Below are 15,245 nucleotides of genomic sequence, written 5' to 3' on the forward strand. Positions count from 1 at the left end.
ACTCGGACCTGCTCATGGAGGTTTCCCCAGCCTGCAGCTGGGACAGGCTGGAGTGGAGGATGATCAGTTCTTTCCAGTTGCACCTCCCTTCATGCCCGCAGCCTGCCCTCAATGGATCTCAGTCACGCAACCCACCCCACTCTCCCTATACTGATTCCCTCTCTGTTTCCCCAAACTGCCTAGGTGCTGAGTTTGATTCCTTACACCCCAGGACGGCAGTCCCAGTCATTTTCTACCCATCCCCTGTCTTGTTTCATGGAGCAGGAGAGAACTCACTCCATTCTGCTCTGCCATCTTCCTGAAAGTCTCCTCTTCTACCTATTTTTAATACCTTATGTGTGTTTTTTGTTTTCATCTACCAATAGCTTTAGTGAGATCCAAATGAGGATGGGAATACATTTATAGAAAAACTGAGGCTATGAAAAATAAAATATAAAAATAGTAATAGACCCATTCCTTTATTTCATCCATCCGTTTTAGCTTATATACATTGATTGGGTATCCTTTTGAAAACTAGACTACGTAACTTCTTTTGATGTTGAAAATAGCCACGAAAATGCATAAGAGGTCTTAACATTGTTTTAACTTAATGAAATGGCATATATTTTAAAATTTTAGTTCTCAGTAATATTCAGTATATTTGCCTGTTTAATGATCTTTTATTGTAGCCCCCAGAATTTTCTTCCTGCCCATTGAACACTGATGAAGAGGTCAATAAATGGTTGCATTTTTATGAGATGAATGCTCCTTTGGTTTGTCTGCCAGTCTTTGTCTCCAGAGACCCAGTAAGTCTAGCTTATATTGCAGTATACTACAATGACAATGTTGATTTTTTTTTTTAGGATGTTCTTTTAGAATTGGTACTTTTTGTGTAAGTGCTGTTAAAAAACTAGGATGATCTCTAGAATTCTCTTGCAAGATAAAGAAGCAGGTGGCTCACCTACCTATGAGTTAGGCAGAGAAGTTTTGCCTTCAGGAAAATGAAAGCACAGGCATTTTAAATGACTCCTAAAGTCATGTTATTAAATAGCAAAATCAGACTTATGATTCAGATCTCCTGTCATCTTACTTGGTATTCATTATATTGTAATACTATAGAAAAGCTTACTCTTAGAAAAAATAATTATACTGTAGACCAATTCAAAGTAAATATCTACCAAAATAATGACTACTCTCATTATCGACCCAGCAATTACATGTCTAGGAATATATATACATATTTAGATAATGTATGCATACATGTGCAAAATTATTTAATTAAAAGGTTATTCATGACAATATTGTTATAATAGCAGAAGAATTATAAATAATCTAAAATGTCAATTGGGAAATGGTATGTACATAAAATGGAATACCTTGTAGGTATAAAAGAATGAGGAAGTAGTTTATGCTCTGATGCACAGAGATCTCAAAGCTATGTTGTTTGATGAAAAAAGTGGTATGCAGAGCATTGTGCTCTGAATGCTGTCATTTGAATAAAAAAAAAATTTTAATGTTGATATTCAAGATACATTAGTTGCCCGCAAAGAAAGACAATGAATAGTATTGGCATGAGATTGGATGGGCCATTTTATTGAATATATCCTTTTTGCACCCTTTGAATTTTGAATCATATGAATGTATTACCTATTTAAAAAATAAAGTTATCACAATTTTAAAAAATTAAACTAAAACTATTATCTCATAGATTAAAAAAGGTCTCTCTCCGCCTTAAATAAATTCTATCCAAAATAATTTGAGTACTAACTGATGGTTTGTCCATTGTCCCAGGGGTTTGATTTGCGACTGGAGCACACTCACTGTTTCAGTCATCATGGAGAAGGTGGACACTACCATTATGACACTACTCCAGATGCAGTGCAATATGCTGGATACTTCTTACCGGCAGAGCTTCTCTATCGTATTGACCAACCAAAAGAGACCCATTCAACTGGGCGAGATTAAATCAGCTGATACTGGTTTAGAAAAAGAAATCATTAATTAAGGTTTACTTTTCAAATTATTTTTAAAATTTAGCTCACTGATTGATCCTAACATAAAATTCAATGGAAATTAGCTCAATATTAAACCTTATCTTTTTGGCATCTACAATCAAGGGATTTGTTGAAATTATAGTCACATAATTACAAAATTATAATTTTGTAAATCTTAGAGAAGCTACTGGGTACAGAGATGCATAATTGAGATGTTCTTTGTTTTTTAAATTTTTAATGTCAGCAAAATCCGAGTCTCAGGTTTATACCTTCTATATAAATATGATCAGGAATCATGTCATTATATCTACTATCTAATAGTAATACCTTACATTTAAATGTTCCAAATTAGACTCACAACTGCTATGTAAATTATTTCTGGGAATTAGACATCAGTGTGTGAAATGTTGACTGGTGATGAATCTTCATACTAAATTTTTTTAAATCCATTTTGTAAATTAGAATATACTTATTTTAATGGAACAAGTTGGGAGTGAAAGGGACTTTCCCCTTTTGATAATGTTGCCTCACTCAAAAGTTTGTGTTTGTACTTTACAAACAACAGCAACTAGGTGGTTGGTCCTGACTCCTCCCTTCTTTGGACTGCCAGCTACAAGACGGTCGTACTTTGTCAGTTATTTGAAACAAGGGAAAAAGGAAAAGGAACAGCATCAAAATACAACTTTGAAGTGAGAGTATTTAATTTATAAGTGAGACTATTACTAAATATAACTTCTACTCTTCGTGACAGATAAAATTTGGTTCTTTTACTGATTGTAATGATGGACATTTTCCTCAGTGTTCTTCTGTAATAATCATTAGCCAGAAATCAACTCTAATTTTGTGAATGCCAACAACATGCAGCTCTAGGACCTCTGCAGTACTTAAACACATAATGAGTCTTCAAAAAGTAATTTTTGATTGTCTGCTTTGCATGTTAGCTATATCATGTTTTATGAGTATACGTTCCTAAATATTATAGTTTGAAGCAAAAAATAAATAAATAGATAAAAATAAATTTACATATTTAATATATTTCTTTTTAGTATCTTACCTCCAGACGAAAATAATATTAGTATTCATTCATTTAACCAACTAGATATTAAATACTGATCCTGCCCTCTGGACTGTAAGTTTTATGAGGGCAAGGACTTTATCTGTTCTTCACTGTACCCTAGTGCCTCGCCAAAGTAGAAACTCAATAAATATATCTTGAGTGAATAAGTGATGGTCAGTTATGCTAGGCACTTTGCTTGATGCTGGGGATCTATAATTTAGTCATTTATCTACTGAAGACAAAACAATAAGCAAATATATAATATGACAGGTAGTAATATCTGCTATAAAAAAATAAAGCACGGTAAGCGGGGATAGACTGCTACATCAGTGTCAGTGGAGTGGTCACCTAAAACAAGAGAAACCCCATCTCTCTGGCCAGAGGAGTTGGGGAATGCGGAATGCGCCTCTTGTCATTCCATTTATGTCTCACTTATTTCTTGCTGCTTCTTCCTAAGCATGGCCCCAGATGTATGCAGAACTGCATAGCAGCATGTGACTGTCTGTCCAGGGAGGGAGTTCAGCTAAAGCTCCATGAGAAACCAGTCTTTCTGGCCAGAGGAAGCAGGAAAAGGGATTCTTCATATTATTCCCTTGTTATCCTTTTAAGATCTGTATTGATATCCCACTTTCATTCCTGATATTTGTCATTTGTCTCTTGCTTCTCTTCTTGGTCAGAATAAAGGATTATCAGTTTTATTGATCTTTCCAAAGAATTCTATATCTAGATATAAGAACTCTAAATCTGACACTAAGAAAACAGTCCGACTTAAAAAAATGGACAAAAGATTTTAAGAGACTCTTTTCCAGAGAAGATATAGGACAGTGTAGTGCTTTGGAGTTATGTAACTCCTGAAAAAACATGTTCTTAAACTTAATCCATCCCTGTAGGTGTGAACCCATGGTAAGTAGGACCTTTTGATGAGGTCACTCCAATTCAGGTGTGGCCCAACTCAATCAGAATGGGTCTTAATTCTATTACTGGAGTCCTTATAAACAGAATGAAATTCAGACAGATAGAGAGAAGGCCAGAGGGAGCAGTCAGAAGTTGAAAGTTAAATGAACCTGGAAGAGGAGGGAGAGTCCAGCAGAGGCCTCCATGCACATTACCATGTGACAGAAGAGCCAAGGACTTAGGATTTCGGCAGCCAGCCCTAGAATGACAATTTTTAGAAAGAAAGCATCACCTTGATGATGCCTTTATTTGGACTTATCCTAGCCCCCAAACCATGAGCCAATAAATTTCCATTGTTTAAGCCAACCCATTGCATGGTATTTGCTTTAGCAAGGAGGAAACTAAAACATGGTAAATAAACACATGAAAAGATGTTCTATATCACTAAGCTATTAGGAAAATGTAAATTAAAACTACAATAAGAAACACCTATTGAAATGGCAAACGTAAAGAAGTCAAAAAAAAACACACAAGACTGACAATGCCCATTGCTGTTCAGGATGGAGAATACCTAGAAATCTCAAACATTGTTGGTGGGAATGCAAAATGGTATAGCCACCCTTGAAAACTGACTGGCATTTCTTATCAAGTTAAACATACACTTATCATATGACCCAGCAATACCATTCCTAACTATTTTCCTTAGAGAAGTTAAAACTTGTGTCCCCATAAAAACCTGTACAAAAATGTTTATATCCTTCAACATGTGAATGGATAAACAAACTGGTACAAACATAACAAATGGAATACTACCTAGCGACACAAAGTAACAAACTACTGATATATACAACAACATGTATGAATCTCAAAGGGACTAAGCAGAGTGAAAGAAGCTAGTGTCAAAAGGCTGCATACTATATGATTACATTTATATAAAACTACAGGGACAGAGAACAGATGAGTGGTTGCCAAGGGTTAGCGGTAGAGGAAGAGCTTGACTACAAAGAGGCAGGAAGGAGGAATTTTGGGAGGTAATAATGGAACTGCCCTGTATCCTGATTATGGTGGTGCTTACACAGATTTATATGTGTTAAACTCATAGAACTGTACATCCCCCCAAAAGGCAAAGAAACGATTTTCCAACATGGAGAACTCAGAGTCCAGATGGTTTCACTAGTAATTATTACTAAACATTTAAGGAAAAAATAGCACAATTCTACAGTTCTTCTCAAAAAACAGAAGAGGGCAGAATACTTCCCAACTCATTTTATGACATCAGCATTACTGGTGCCCAAAGCAAAGAAATTACAAGAAAACTGTAGACCAGTATTTCTCATGAACACAGATGCACAAAAATCTTCCACAAAATGTTAAGAAATCATTTATATAGGTTGTGGAGAAGTTTAGCCTACCTATATAGGTATGCCTAAGAGTTAACTTCTGGAGGACCTCTTTTGTTGCTCAGATGTGGGCTCACTCTCTCTAAGCCCAACTCTGTAAGCGAAATCATTGCCCTCCTCCCTAATGTGGGACATGACATCCAGGAGTGAAAGTCTCCCTGGCGGCGTGGGAGAAGTAAGTCTCCCAGGGATGAGTCCAGCCCTGGCACCATGGGATCAACAATTCCATCCTGACTAAAAGGGGAAACTCTCTCTGGTGGCTGAGAGAGTTCAAATAGAGTTCAAGTAGAGTGAACTACTCTGGAGGTCACTCTTACACAAGCTTCAGTTAGACATTGCTACCTTGCCAAACGCCAACCAAAACCATTCCAGCCAATCCTTAAAAATTCTAGGGCAATATATAAGATTCTGCAAAGGTTCTATGCACTAGGGTAACTTTCCAGAAACCTACAGACTCCAGATGGGTTCCTAGACAAGATACGTCCTGAAACCTAGAGGGTCCAGCCTCTCCAGGACATCAGCTAGTTCCAATTCCCTACTCCATACTATTGACAGCCCCACACAACATGAAAAAGTTACCATAGCCATAGTCCCAATACCCCTAAACAGTCAGGATCCACTAGTCCACTTGGTAACCGAGAAATTAGGATTTAAGGGATGATTTTGATTACTGAATTATATAGATAATTCCTTTTTGCTTTCTGGTATATTGGAGTAGACAGATTCCTGAAATCTCTGCATTGTAATCCAGCTTGCCTTGATCTCTGATAACGGTTGTATAGTCCTTATCTTCTGCCCCTGTGACTGTAAAAATCTTGTGACTAACCTTCATCTGTACCGAGTTATCCAGTTTTTCAACTTTAGAGTCTTGTAATCATCACCAAAGACAGCCCCTAATGTTTATTAATGAAGGGTCATGGGTCAGCCCATAACTGTAACCTGATGGAACTAACAAACTGACCTAACCTGTCACGGCTGGTTGAACTTTACCCACCCTGGCAAACTGGACAGCCCCCACGTACCTATTCCTAACAATCTCCAAAGCATACAAACGTTTAACCACAGACGCGTAACCACAAAATACACGGTTCTTTTGATTTTTATTTTTCTTGATTTCAATAAACCCTGCTCTATAAATGCCACTCTACTCCCCTTAGCACGGCTCTTGGTTTGGTCAACTTGACTGCTCCTCGGGCCGTCCCTCTCTAGCTCTCTAATAAAGCTTTCCTTGGTCCGTTGAGGTCTGTCCATTCCTTTTCATGCACTCTCCTCCTTTACTCTCCTTCACTTTCCTTTCATAATGGTGCTGAAACCCAGGAGGAGGCTAAGGCAGGGACACCCCGCCCCAAGTCCCTGGCTCTTTCCCCCTCCGTTCGAACCCTTCCCCTTTAAGCCCTCCCTTCCTTTTCTTTCATTTTCACACCTGGCTCCACAGGACCTGAGTGACCCTCTGAGCTCACTGTAGGATAAACGGCTGCTGGAAAGCGACCCAAAGCCACCATCTCTTAAGAGAGCACGGCTTTTGAGGCCTCACTGCCATGTGAGCACTGCAAGGACCCCAGTGGTTCTTCATTGGCCCTCTCGCCAAACCCCGAGCCTGAGCAATCTTTAGCCCTTTGCTCTCTCATTAAAACCTCTGGATCAGGGGACCCTTGCCATTTCAGCCACTGCACCCACCACCAACTGATTAAAATCACCCTCGGACATCACTGGTGGGTGCCTCCCCCCTGTACTCTCTACCCACAGAGGCACCCTATGGGCTCTCCCTCTCCCTTTTCCCCTCCTCCTCCCCCTCTCCTCTAGCCTGTCTCATAGACTCACCTCTAGCCTGTCTCACAAAAAATCTAAAGATATTGGGCTTAACGCCTGATTTAAAGGCCACTAAGTTCCTCCAACTCTCAACCCAGACCTGGCCTCAATACAATTTAGACAATCAACATCGATGGCCAGAATTTAGAACTTTTGACCCTGTCAATGTAAAGAAACTAGACTCCTTCCTCCATCAAAAGGGCAAGTGGTCTGAGATATGGTATCTCCAGGCCTTTTCCTATCTTCTATGTAAATCAAGCTCTCCTCTCCAACTATTCCTGGCTGATACCCCGCCCCCCCCCCCCCCCCCCCCCCGCCGCCGCCGCACCGGGAAAACACTCCCCCAACCCCACCTCCACCTTCACCAACCCAGACCCTGCTGATGACCCCTCTCCATACCAACCCCCTCCCCCAAAACCCTAACCCACCCCCTCCTATTCCCCCGCTGGATACCCCCATCGAACCCCCAGCATCAACACCCCAGGCAGCCGTGCCCTCCCCTCCTTACACACGCTCCAAATCTACTTCAGGCCCAAACCGACCTCACCACGTTTCCCTTCCAAGAGGTGGCAGGAATGGAGGGACCAATTCGGGTTCATGTTTCCCCTTCTCAATGGCAGATATGTCCCATATTGAGGAAAAATTACACTCCTTCTCCGAGAATCCTACCAAATATCGCAAAGAATTTGTCTGCCTTACTCAGGCTTACCTCCTTACATGGTCAGATATTTATTACATCCTCACATCCACCTGAACCCCGGATGAACGGAGCCGCACTTGGCAATCCACCTGAGAACATGCAGACCACCTTCATGGTGAAAACAGAAACCTTAACCCAGTTGCAGATCTGGCACTCCCCACCAGTGAGCCAGATTGGACATACCAACCCGGGGGCCCAGGAATTCGGAAGAGGGACCACATGATAGCCTGCTTACTCAAAGGGATGCTCAAGAACACCCATACCCAGGTAAATCATGAAAAAATCTGGGAAATTACCCAAAAGCCTGAAGAAAACCCTTCCCTCTTTATGGCCAGACTAACCGAGGCTGTAACAAAATACACCAATCTGGACCTCAACACATCAGAAGGCACCCTCTTCTTACATGTACAATTTATCAGAAAATCTGCCCCCAACATCTGAAGAAAGCTTCAGAAGCTTGAACAAGGCCCACAGACTCCACAACAGGAACTCCTCAATGTAGCTTTCTGGGTGTTTAACAACCAGGACGAGGAGGCAAGGAGGGAAAGAGAGAAAAACCTCAAGACCAAATACCAGCTCTTAGCCACAGCCCTGCAGGGTCCTCGACATGGCCCCACACCCTGGCCTCCCATCTCCCTGGGACGAAAAGCCACAGACCCACCTAGGACCTGCTTCCGTTGCGGCAACTAAGGGCACTGGGCAAAACCTTGCCCAAACCCTAAACCTCCCTCCAAGCCATGCCCCAGTTGCGGACAATGGGGACATTGGAAAGTGGCTTGCCCTCAGGGGCAGACACCCCCTCCCTCGGGTCTCCCACTTACAGAACCAAAAAAACCCCTCTCCGCAGTTACTGGAATGAGGGAGCCTGGACTCCACTGCCCTTGCCACTGAGCGTGACAACCCCAGGGAGCCCAGGGTAGTAGGGACGGTGGCCGGCCCATATCGTTTCCTTCGTGGTCGACACTGGGGCAACTCTCTCTCTCCTGACTATGTGGAAGGGGCCCACAATAAAAGGAACCCAGCCCACAGTAGGAGTATCAGGAACTATTACCTATCCTCACAAAACCCCTTCCCTCCTCTGGTCCTTCAGGGACCTCACATTCACTCACTCATTCATTATCATCCCCACCTGCCCAGTCCTCCTTTTAGGAAGAGATATTCGCCATAAGCTTCGAGCTTCCTTCTACATCCCACCCCTACACAAAACTGCCATCTTCGTACTTCAAACAGCAGAACCAGGACAACAATCCCGGACTGACTCCCCGCTCCCCAAACCTCTGACCCCATGAACCCCTTCAACCCATCTGACCCCCATATCGACCTTGCCATCTGGGACACAGACCATCCTCAAATTGCCTCTCATCATTCCCCCGTCCTTATTAAGCTCCAAAACATCAATTTGCAACAAGAACTCCACCCCCACCACCCCCAAACCTTATGGCCCTAACAAAGTTTCAGCCCCTTACAGCCATGGCCCTTGGACACTCCATCTTTTTCTGGCACACCAGAGAAAACACGAAACACCAAGGAACAGGTAAATTATTCCCAGTTTCCAGCGTTAATTTGCTCCCCTGCCTGGCCTACCTACACGTCTGGACTCTTCTGGATATGTGGTTCAAATACCCTCCTGTGTCTCCCCACCAACTGGACAGGGACATGCACACTAGCCCTTTTATCACCCAAAATAAACATAATTCCCCCCAACACCCCTATTCCCACAAACCTGGTCCAAAACATCCCCCCCAAAATCTAAAGAGCCATCCAGTTAACCCCCCTACTAGCCACACTTGGTGTCCTCTCTGGGCTAAGTACGGGAACAGCAGGACTAGGTATGCCGTCACACAGCTTTACCATCCTGTCACGACAACTGGCTTCAAGCTTCCAGGAAATCTTAAAACAGCTTATAGCTCTAAAGAGCCAAACAGACTCCTTAGCTGCAGTAGTCTTACAAAGCAGGCATGGGCTCGACCTCTTAACAGCTGCACATGGAGGCATCTGTGCATTACTCCAAGAACAGTGCTGTTTTTATACTAACCAATCCCACCTAGCCCAAGGTGGAGCCCAACACCTTAGAGACCTAGCTGCTAAAATCAGGGATCAAGCCTCATCCAGCTCCTTATGGGCCCTAGGTAATCTTCCCTCTAGGCTCATACCCCTTATAACTCCCCTCATATGTCTCATACTAATTTTCTCTTTCCTTCCCTGCTTTGTGAATCTCCTACAAAAGTTTTTTGCCAGATGAATCCCCGCCATCTCCCGAGCCGCAACTCAAGATCACGTGAAAGCAATGTTCCTTCTCCAGGCTAGCCAAAGACCTCCCCACTTGACGCCCCCCCCCTCCCCCCCAGCAGGAAGCAGCCAGATACCACGATGTCGCCCCACTCCCTTCTTATACTCCTCCAGAGTCTAGAATGATGGAACTAACTGAGCTAACCTGTCGTGGCTGATTGAACTTCACCCACCCTGGCCAACTGGAGAGCCCCACCTGCCTATTCCTAACAACCTCCGAAGCCTATCAAACGTTTAACCACAGACGTGGAACCACAAGATACATTGTTCTTTTGTTTTTTATTTTTCTTGATTTCAATAAACCCTGCTCTATAAAAAGGCCACTCTCCCTCCCCTTAGTGCAGCTCTTGATTCGGTCAGCTTGACTGCTTCTCGGGCAGTCCCTCTCAAGCTCTTGAATAAAGTTTGCCTTGGTCCGTTGAGGTCTGCCTGTTCCTTCTTTCATGCATTCTCCTCCTCTACTCTCCTTCACTTTCCTTTCATAACCCACCCCAAGTCCTAAGTAATCTTGATAACCAAGACTAGAGCTAATCAAAATGGGCCCATCTGACACCCGCAGTAGCTTAGACTTTAACCTACAAGTCACCTATACCTCGTTCTGCCATTTTCTTCTTTCTTTTTTTTTTTCCACTTCAGTGAACATTTATTTAGTGCCAGACACAGTGCTAGAGTAAGATGCAAAGGAGAAAAAAAGAGATAGTAAATAATTTTTGGCCTCAAACAGGGAAAACCTTGTTCATAAAGAAGAAATATTAGGGTAGGGTACAGGATAGTTTGAAATAGAGTCAAAGTACAGAGAGATAGAAATATAAGAACAGGGAATAAAAAGAAAATAATCTTGAATGTTGGTACGTCTACAATTCTTCCTCAATAGACTGTGAAACATTTGGAAGATGTGGAGCTGCAAGTAAAGGAGAAAGGACAGACTAAGCACGGAGTTAAGAGAAATAAATCTACCGAAGAAATAGGATGTGAGAGTATGTTTGACGAATGCAGAGGGTTCCAATGTGGCCAGATTAATGCATCTGAGCAAAAAAAAAAAAAAAAACAAATAACAAAGGAAAGACTATAAAGACTTATGTGAATTTCTACTATGCCACATGCCATTTAAAAGTTCATACGTGTTAGCCGACATAATCTTACACCATCATTATGAAGACTATTACCCTACTTTCATAGTTATTTCAAACGTGGAGGCTGACAAAATTAACATAAATTACCAAGACTCAAAGCTAAAAATAGATACGACTTGACCCATATTTCCCTGACCCCAAAGTCTATAAACTTTCTGTCACTTCATACTTTATCCCAAGGTAGCAGGACTGAGTTTGTCATTCTGCCATTTTCTTACACGCATTCTGTGATTAAGCAAGTAATCAATCTGTACATGCTCAATAATCAGATCACCTCTAATTACATCATCTGGGGCCACTACGCTTATGCTCCTAAATCCTGCCCATCTTTTCTCTAATAAAACTACCCGGATCACCGCAGTTCGGGGAGATAGATTTTTGGACCACTTTGGCCATCTGCTCTCCTACTACGTGCCTAGTAACACATAGTAATCTTTTCTCTCTTTGAAACTCTGGTGCCTCAGGAATTGGTTACTGAGTGCAACAGGAAAAAGAATCCATCACCCTCCAACGCAGCCTCATTCAGCCCCTTCTCACTTTCTTTGGGAGAATGTGATCCTTTTACAGAGATCAGAAAGTACAAGTCGGGAGTGGGCACCCTCCTTTTCTCATATGCGTGCCCCTAGTATTTATGCAATAAGGGCTTAATGAACAGGCATTATTATGGGTAAGTCTGAGATCTCAACCCCTCCACTGCTTCACTCTGGCTCAAGGCACCACCATCTTGCCTGGCATTATGGGTTGAATTGTGCCGCTCCCCGAAAACAAAAACGGATAGGTTGAAGCCCTAACTTTTACTACCTGTGAATACGACCTCATTTGCAAAGAGGGCCATGACAGATGAAAGAGCCCATCCTATGGCTCTTTAGGGCCATCCTATTCCAGCATGAATGGTGTCCCAATAAGGGAAAAGAGAGACACATGGGACAACGCCATGTGACAACAGAGGCAGAGATTGGAGTAGTGCAGCTGCAAGCCAAGGGATGCTAAGGGAGAGGCAAGGAAGGATTCTCCCACACAGACTGCAGAGAGAGCATGGCCCCTATCAACACCTTGATTTCAGAATTCTAGCTCCCAGAACTAGACACATTGCATCTCTGCTTTTTTTTTTTTTTTTTAAGCCACCAAGTTTGTGGTACTTTGTTATGGGAGCCCTAGGAAACTAAGGAGGTGGATTATGCAACATCCTCCTAGTTAGTCTCCTGCTTTCACCGTTGCAGCCAGTGATTTTTTTTTAATATCACTCAGATCCTGACTTCTGCTCAAAACCTTCTGGTTCACTCAGATTAAAAGCCTTACAATGGTCTACAAGACCTCTCGACCTAATTTTGTACAACTCTGTCTCTTTAAATTAACTTCACTCTACACGCAGGGCCTCTCACCCTTCTCCATAGCCCTACCTGGGTTTTGCTCCAGCTGATTTTTGTGCTTGGGATGCTCTTCTCCAGATATCCTAACCACCTCACTTTTCAAGTCTTTGCTCACATGACACCTCCCAAAAGAGGCCTATTCTGACCACCCTTATTTAATACGGTAACCTGCCCCTTATCCACATTCCTGATTCCCCCTTCCCCTCCCCTTCCTCTTTTCCGTAGCACTTAGCACCTTCTAAGAGACCTATTAACTTACCCACGGAACGTGTCCATTGCCGGCTTTCTCCCGGCATTCACTCCCCCTCCGCTAACTAGACTGTGAGCTCTTCCAGGGCGTTCTGTTCATACAGGCCCGAACCCCGACAGGCACGGGATAAGCACTCGAAGAAAGGTCGTGGGATGGACAAATGCTCAACGTCATCAAAGAGATGGAAAAATAAACGAAGGGGCCAGGAGCCACGGCTCACCCAGGGTTACCTGGTTTGAACACAAACTTTAGGCAATTCCGTGGGTCCAGGCAAAAAAAAAGGACCAGACGGCACTCGTGGGGGCTGGGGGTGGGTGGGTGGGAAGGGGGCCTGTCCGTGTGCCGGCCCGAGAGCGCCAGGCGGACGAGGCCGCAGGGCACCGCTCCCTCGGCGTCGAGGTTCCCGGGTGGGGGGAGATGCCGCGTGGCCGCGGTGGAGGCGGGCCGGTTCGCGCTGTACCCTCGTTTTCTCTCTTCCAAGCGAGAATCCTGAGTTTTCGTGCCAGCGTTACTAGATTAGTTTACCACATATTCTGAAGGGGCTTATGCCACTTTGCCTCAGGAAGCGCCACTCACAAACGTTCTTTACGATTTTGTATTAGGGGCGGTTTAGATTACTTGAGGATGAGTTCGGCCAGCGAAAACGAAACGGACTGAGACCACGTTTTTGCCGAAATGAACGTGAGACCAAACCGCAGGCCAGACCTAATATCCCTCGCGGGCCCGTGGATGGGCGGGCGGCCGAGCCCTCCAGATCCTATCTTCTCCCGCATACCGCGCAGGTCCGGGGAACTTCGGAACCGCGCCCGCGGCGTCTTCCAGGCTCCCGCAGGGGGGCGGAGTCTCGGTGGGAGTTCGTCGCGGCGGGGGCGTGGCGTACGTAGATGAGCATGGCGCGCGGAGGCACCTGGTCCCGCGCAGCCTGGCTGCCACGTCTCGGCTGTTGGCAAAATCCGAATGTTTTCGAGGTGGCTTTTCTGACTTTTGGGACCGAGAAAAGGGTGGTTGGGGAATTGGGAGTGCGGAGGGCGCGCGGATGAAGTGACCGCTTGTGTGGAGTGTGGCGGCCGCGAGGGCAAGGAGTGAGGCGGGCTTCGCAACTCATACTTACCTGGCAGGGGAGATACCATGATCACGAAGGTGGTTTTCCCAGGGCGAGGCTTATCCATTGCACTCCGGATGTGCTGACCCCTGCGATTTCCCCAAATGTGGGAAACTCGACTGCATAATTTGTGGTAGTGGGGGACTGCGTTCGCGCTCTCCCCTGGTTTGTGTCGGTTGTAAGATTAGGCTGTGCTGGTTCTTTGGGAGATGGTAGCGTCTCCTGCGTATGCTTAAGCGGCAATGCGGAGCGATGGAAACACGGTGAGAAGCGTCACCTGGGAGCTTTTGGGTGAAGGTTACTGCCGTCCGTGCTCCGGTCGTGGTTGTTTTTTTTTCTGGGGAGGTGCACGACTACCCGCTCAAGCGGTGCTTTGCGAAGCGGGAAAGAGCTTCTGAAATCTCCGTACCTACCCCGCTTTCTCGGGGATGTAACAGTGTTGAGTCTGCGTCCTTTCTGGCTTGTAGAGATCCTTGGAACGCTTACCGTATTTTGTTCTTAGCGACAATCGCCTACTCCTCTGTGTCTCCTAGGTCGATGCCGCCCAATCCAGGCGAACCACTGACTTCTGTTTGCAAGACCTCGGCCGGCGCAGGGGGACTTCCCATTTTGCAGAGAGTAGACAAGTGTTGGGCGGACGGACCACTGGCAACCCAGCATTCAATCATTACTTCTAATAAATCCTGATTTTGTCGGGAAAATTGCTCAGCAAAGCACACAACAAAAAAACGCTCCATTTCCTGGTCACCTGAGGAACCGCCGGAGATTATCAGGCAACACATTAATGACCGATGAAATGGAGGTGGAGGTTCCCGGTGAGGGCATCTCTTGGCAAATAAAAAGGCCGAGCTCCTTTTGAAAGTCTTTCCCCCAACCTGCTTCTTGTGCTTGGAAGTAGGAGCTGAAGCTTGGAGATTGAGCAGCCAAACTGGTACCCGGAAGAAGTGGTGCCAGGGAGAGCTTACGCTCAGCATGGTAGAGCTGAGGAACATTGGTGAGAAGCCGAACCAGCCCCAAACTGCTACCTCTGAAATCCTGTGTGAGAAAAATAAGCCCTGTCTATGCTGTTCATGTTTTAGTTACTTGTAGCCGCGGTTATATCCAACCTAATATATATAAAAGCCTCCCACTACTTTTATATTGCATGTCATTTCAACAGAAAACGACGTGTGTGGAGGTGGACGTGTTCCACCATCTACTCGTATACAAACAGCACCCCGCTCCCCTAAGGCCTTAGATCACCCCCTGTTCCCCCCCGCCCCCAGCTG

The 15,245-nt window shown here is 44.5% G+C and overlaps 1 protein-coding gene, 1 long non-coding RNA gene and 1 other non-coding gene across 5 annotated transcripts in view; 2 read left to right on the top strand and 1 right to left on the bottom strand.

Annotated features, from left to right (window-relative positions):
- The window catches only part of LOC143644360 (uncharacterized), a 37,161-nt gene extending 34,170 nt beyond the window's left edge, over positions 1-2,991 (top strand). For both annotated transcript variants that reach the window (XR_013156644.1, XR_013156645.1), the window contains exons 2-3: positions 669-785; positions 1,771-2,991. This is a non-coding gene — a long non-coding RNA (uncharacterized LOC143644360). The remainder of the gene's footprint in view (positions 1-668; positions 786-1,770) is intronic.
- Positions 1-13,147, bottom strand: part of MED17 (mediator complex subunit 17) — an 86,914-nt gene extending 73,767 nt beyond the window's left edge. For both annotated transcript variants that reach the window (XM_077113244.1, XM_077113242.1), the window contains exon 1: positions 12,885-13,147. In XM_077113244.1, the coding sequence (XP_076969359.1) occupies positions 12,885-12,921 (37 nt within the window). In that variant the 5' untranslated portion in view covers positions 12,922-13,147. The remainder of the gene's footprint in view (positions 1-12,884) is intronic.
- An 831-nt stretch (positions 13,148-13,978) lies between these two features.
- Positions 13,979-14,142, top strand: LOC143645450 (U1 spliceosomal RNA). Its single transcript, XR_013157155.1, has one exon. It is a non-coding gene; the product is annotated as a U1 spliceosomal RNA (small nuclear RNA).
- The last annotated feature ends 1,103 nt before the right edge of the window (positions 14,143-15,245 follow it).

The sequence above is a fragment of the Tamandua tetradactyla genome, chromosome 8, assembly GCF_023851605.1.
Source record: "Tamandua tetradactyla isolate mTamTet1 chromosome 8, mTamTet1.pri, whole genome shotgun sequence".
Classification (NCBI taxonomy): domain Eukaryota; kingdom Metazoa; phylum Chordata; class Mammalia; order Pilosa; family Myrmecophagidae; genus Tamandua; species Tamandua tetradactyla.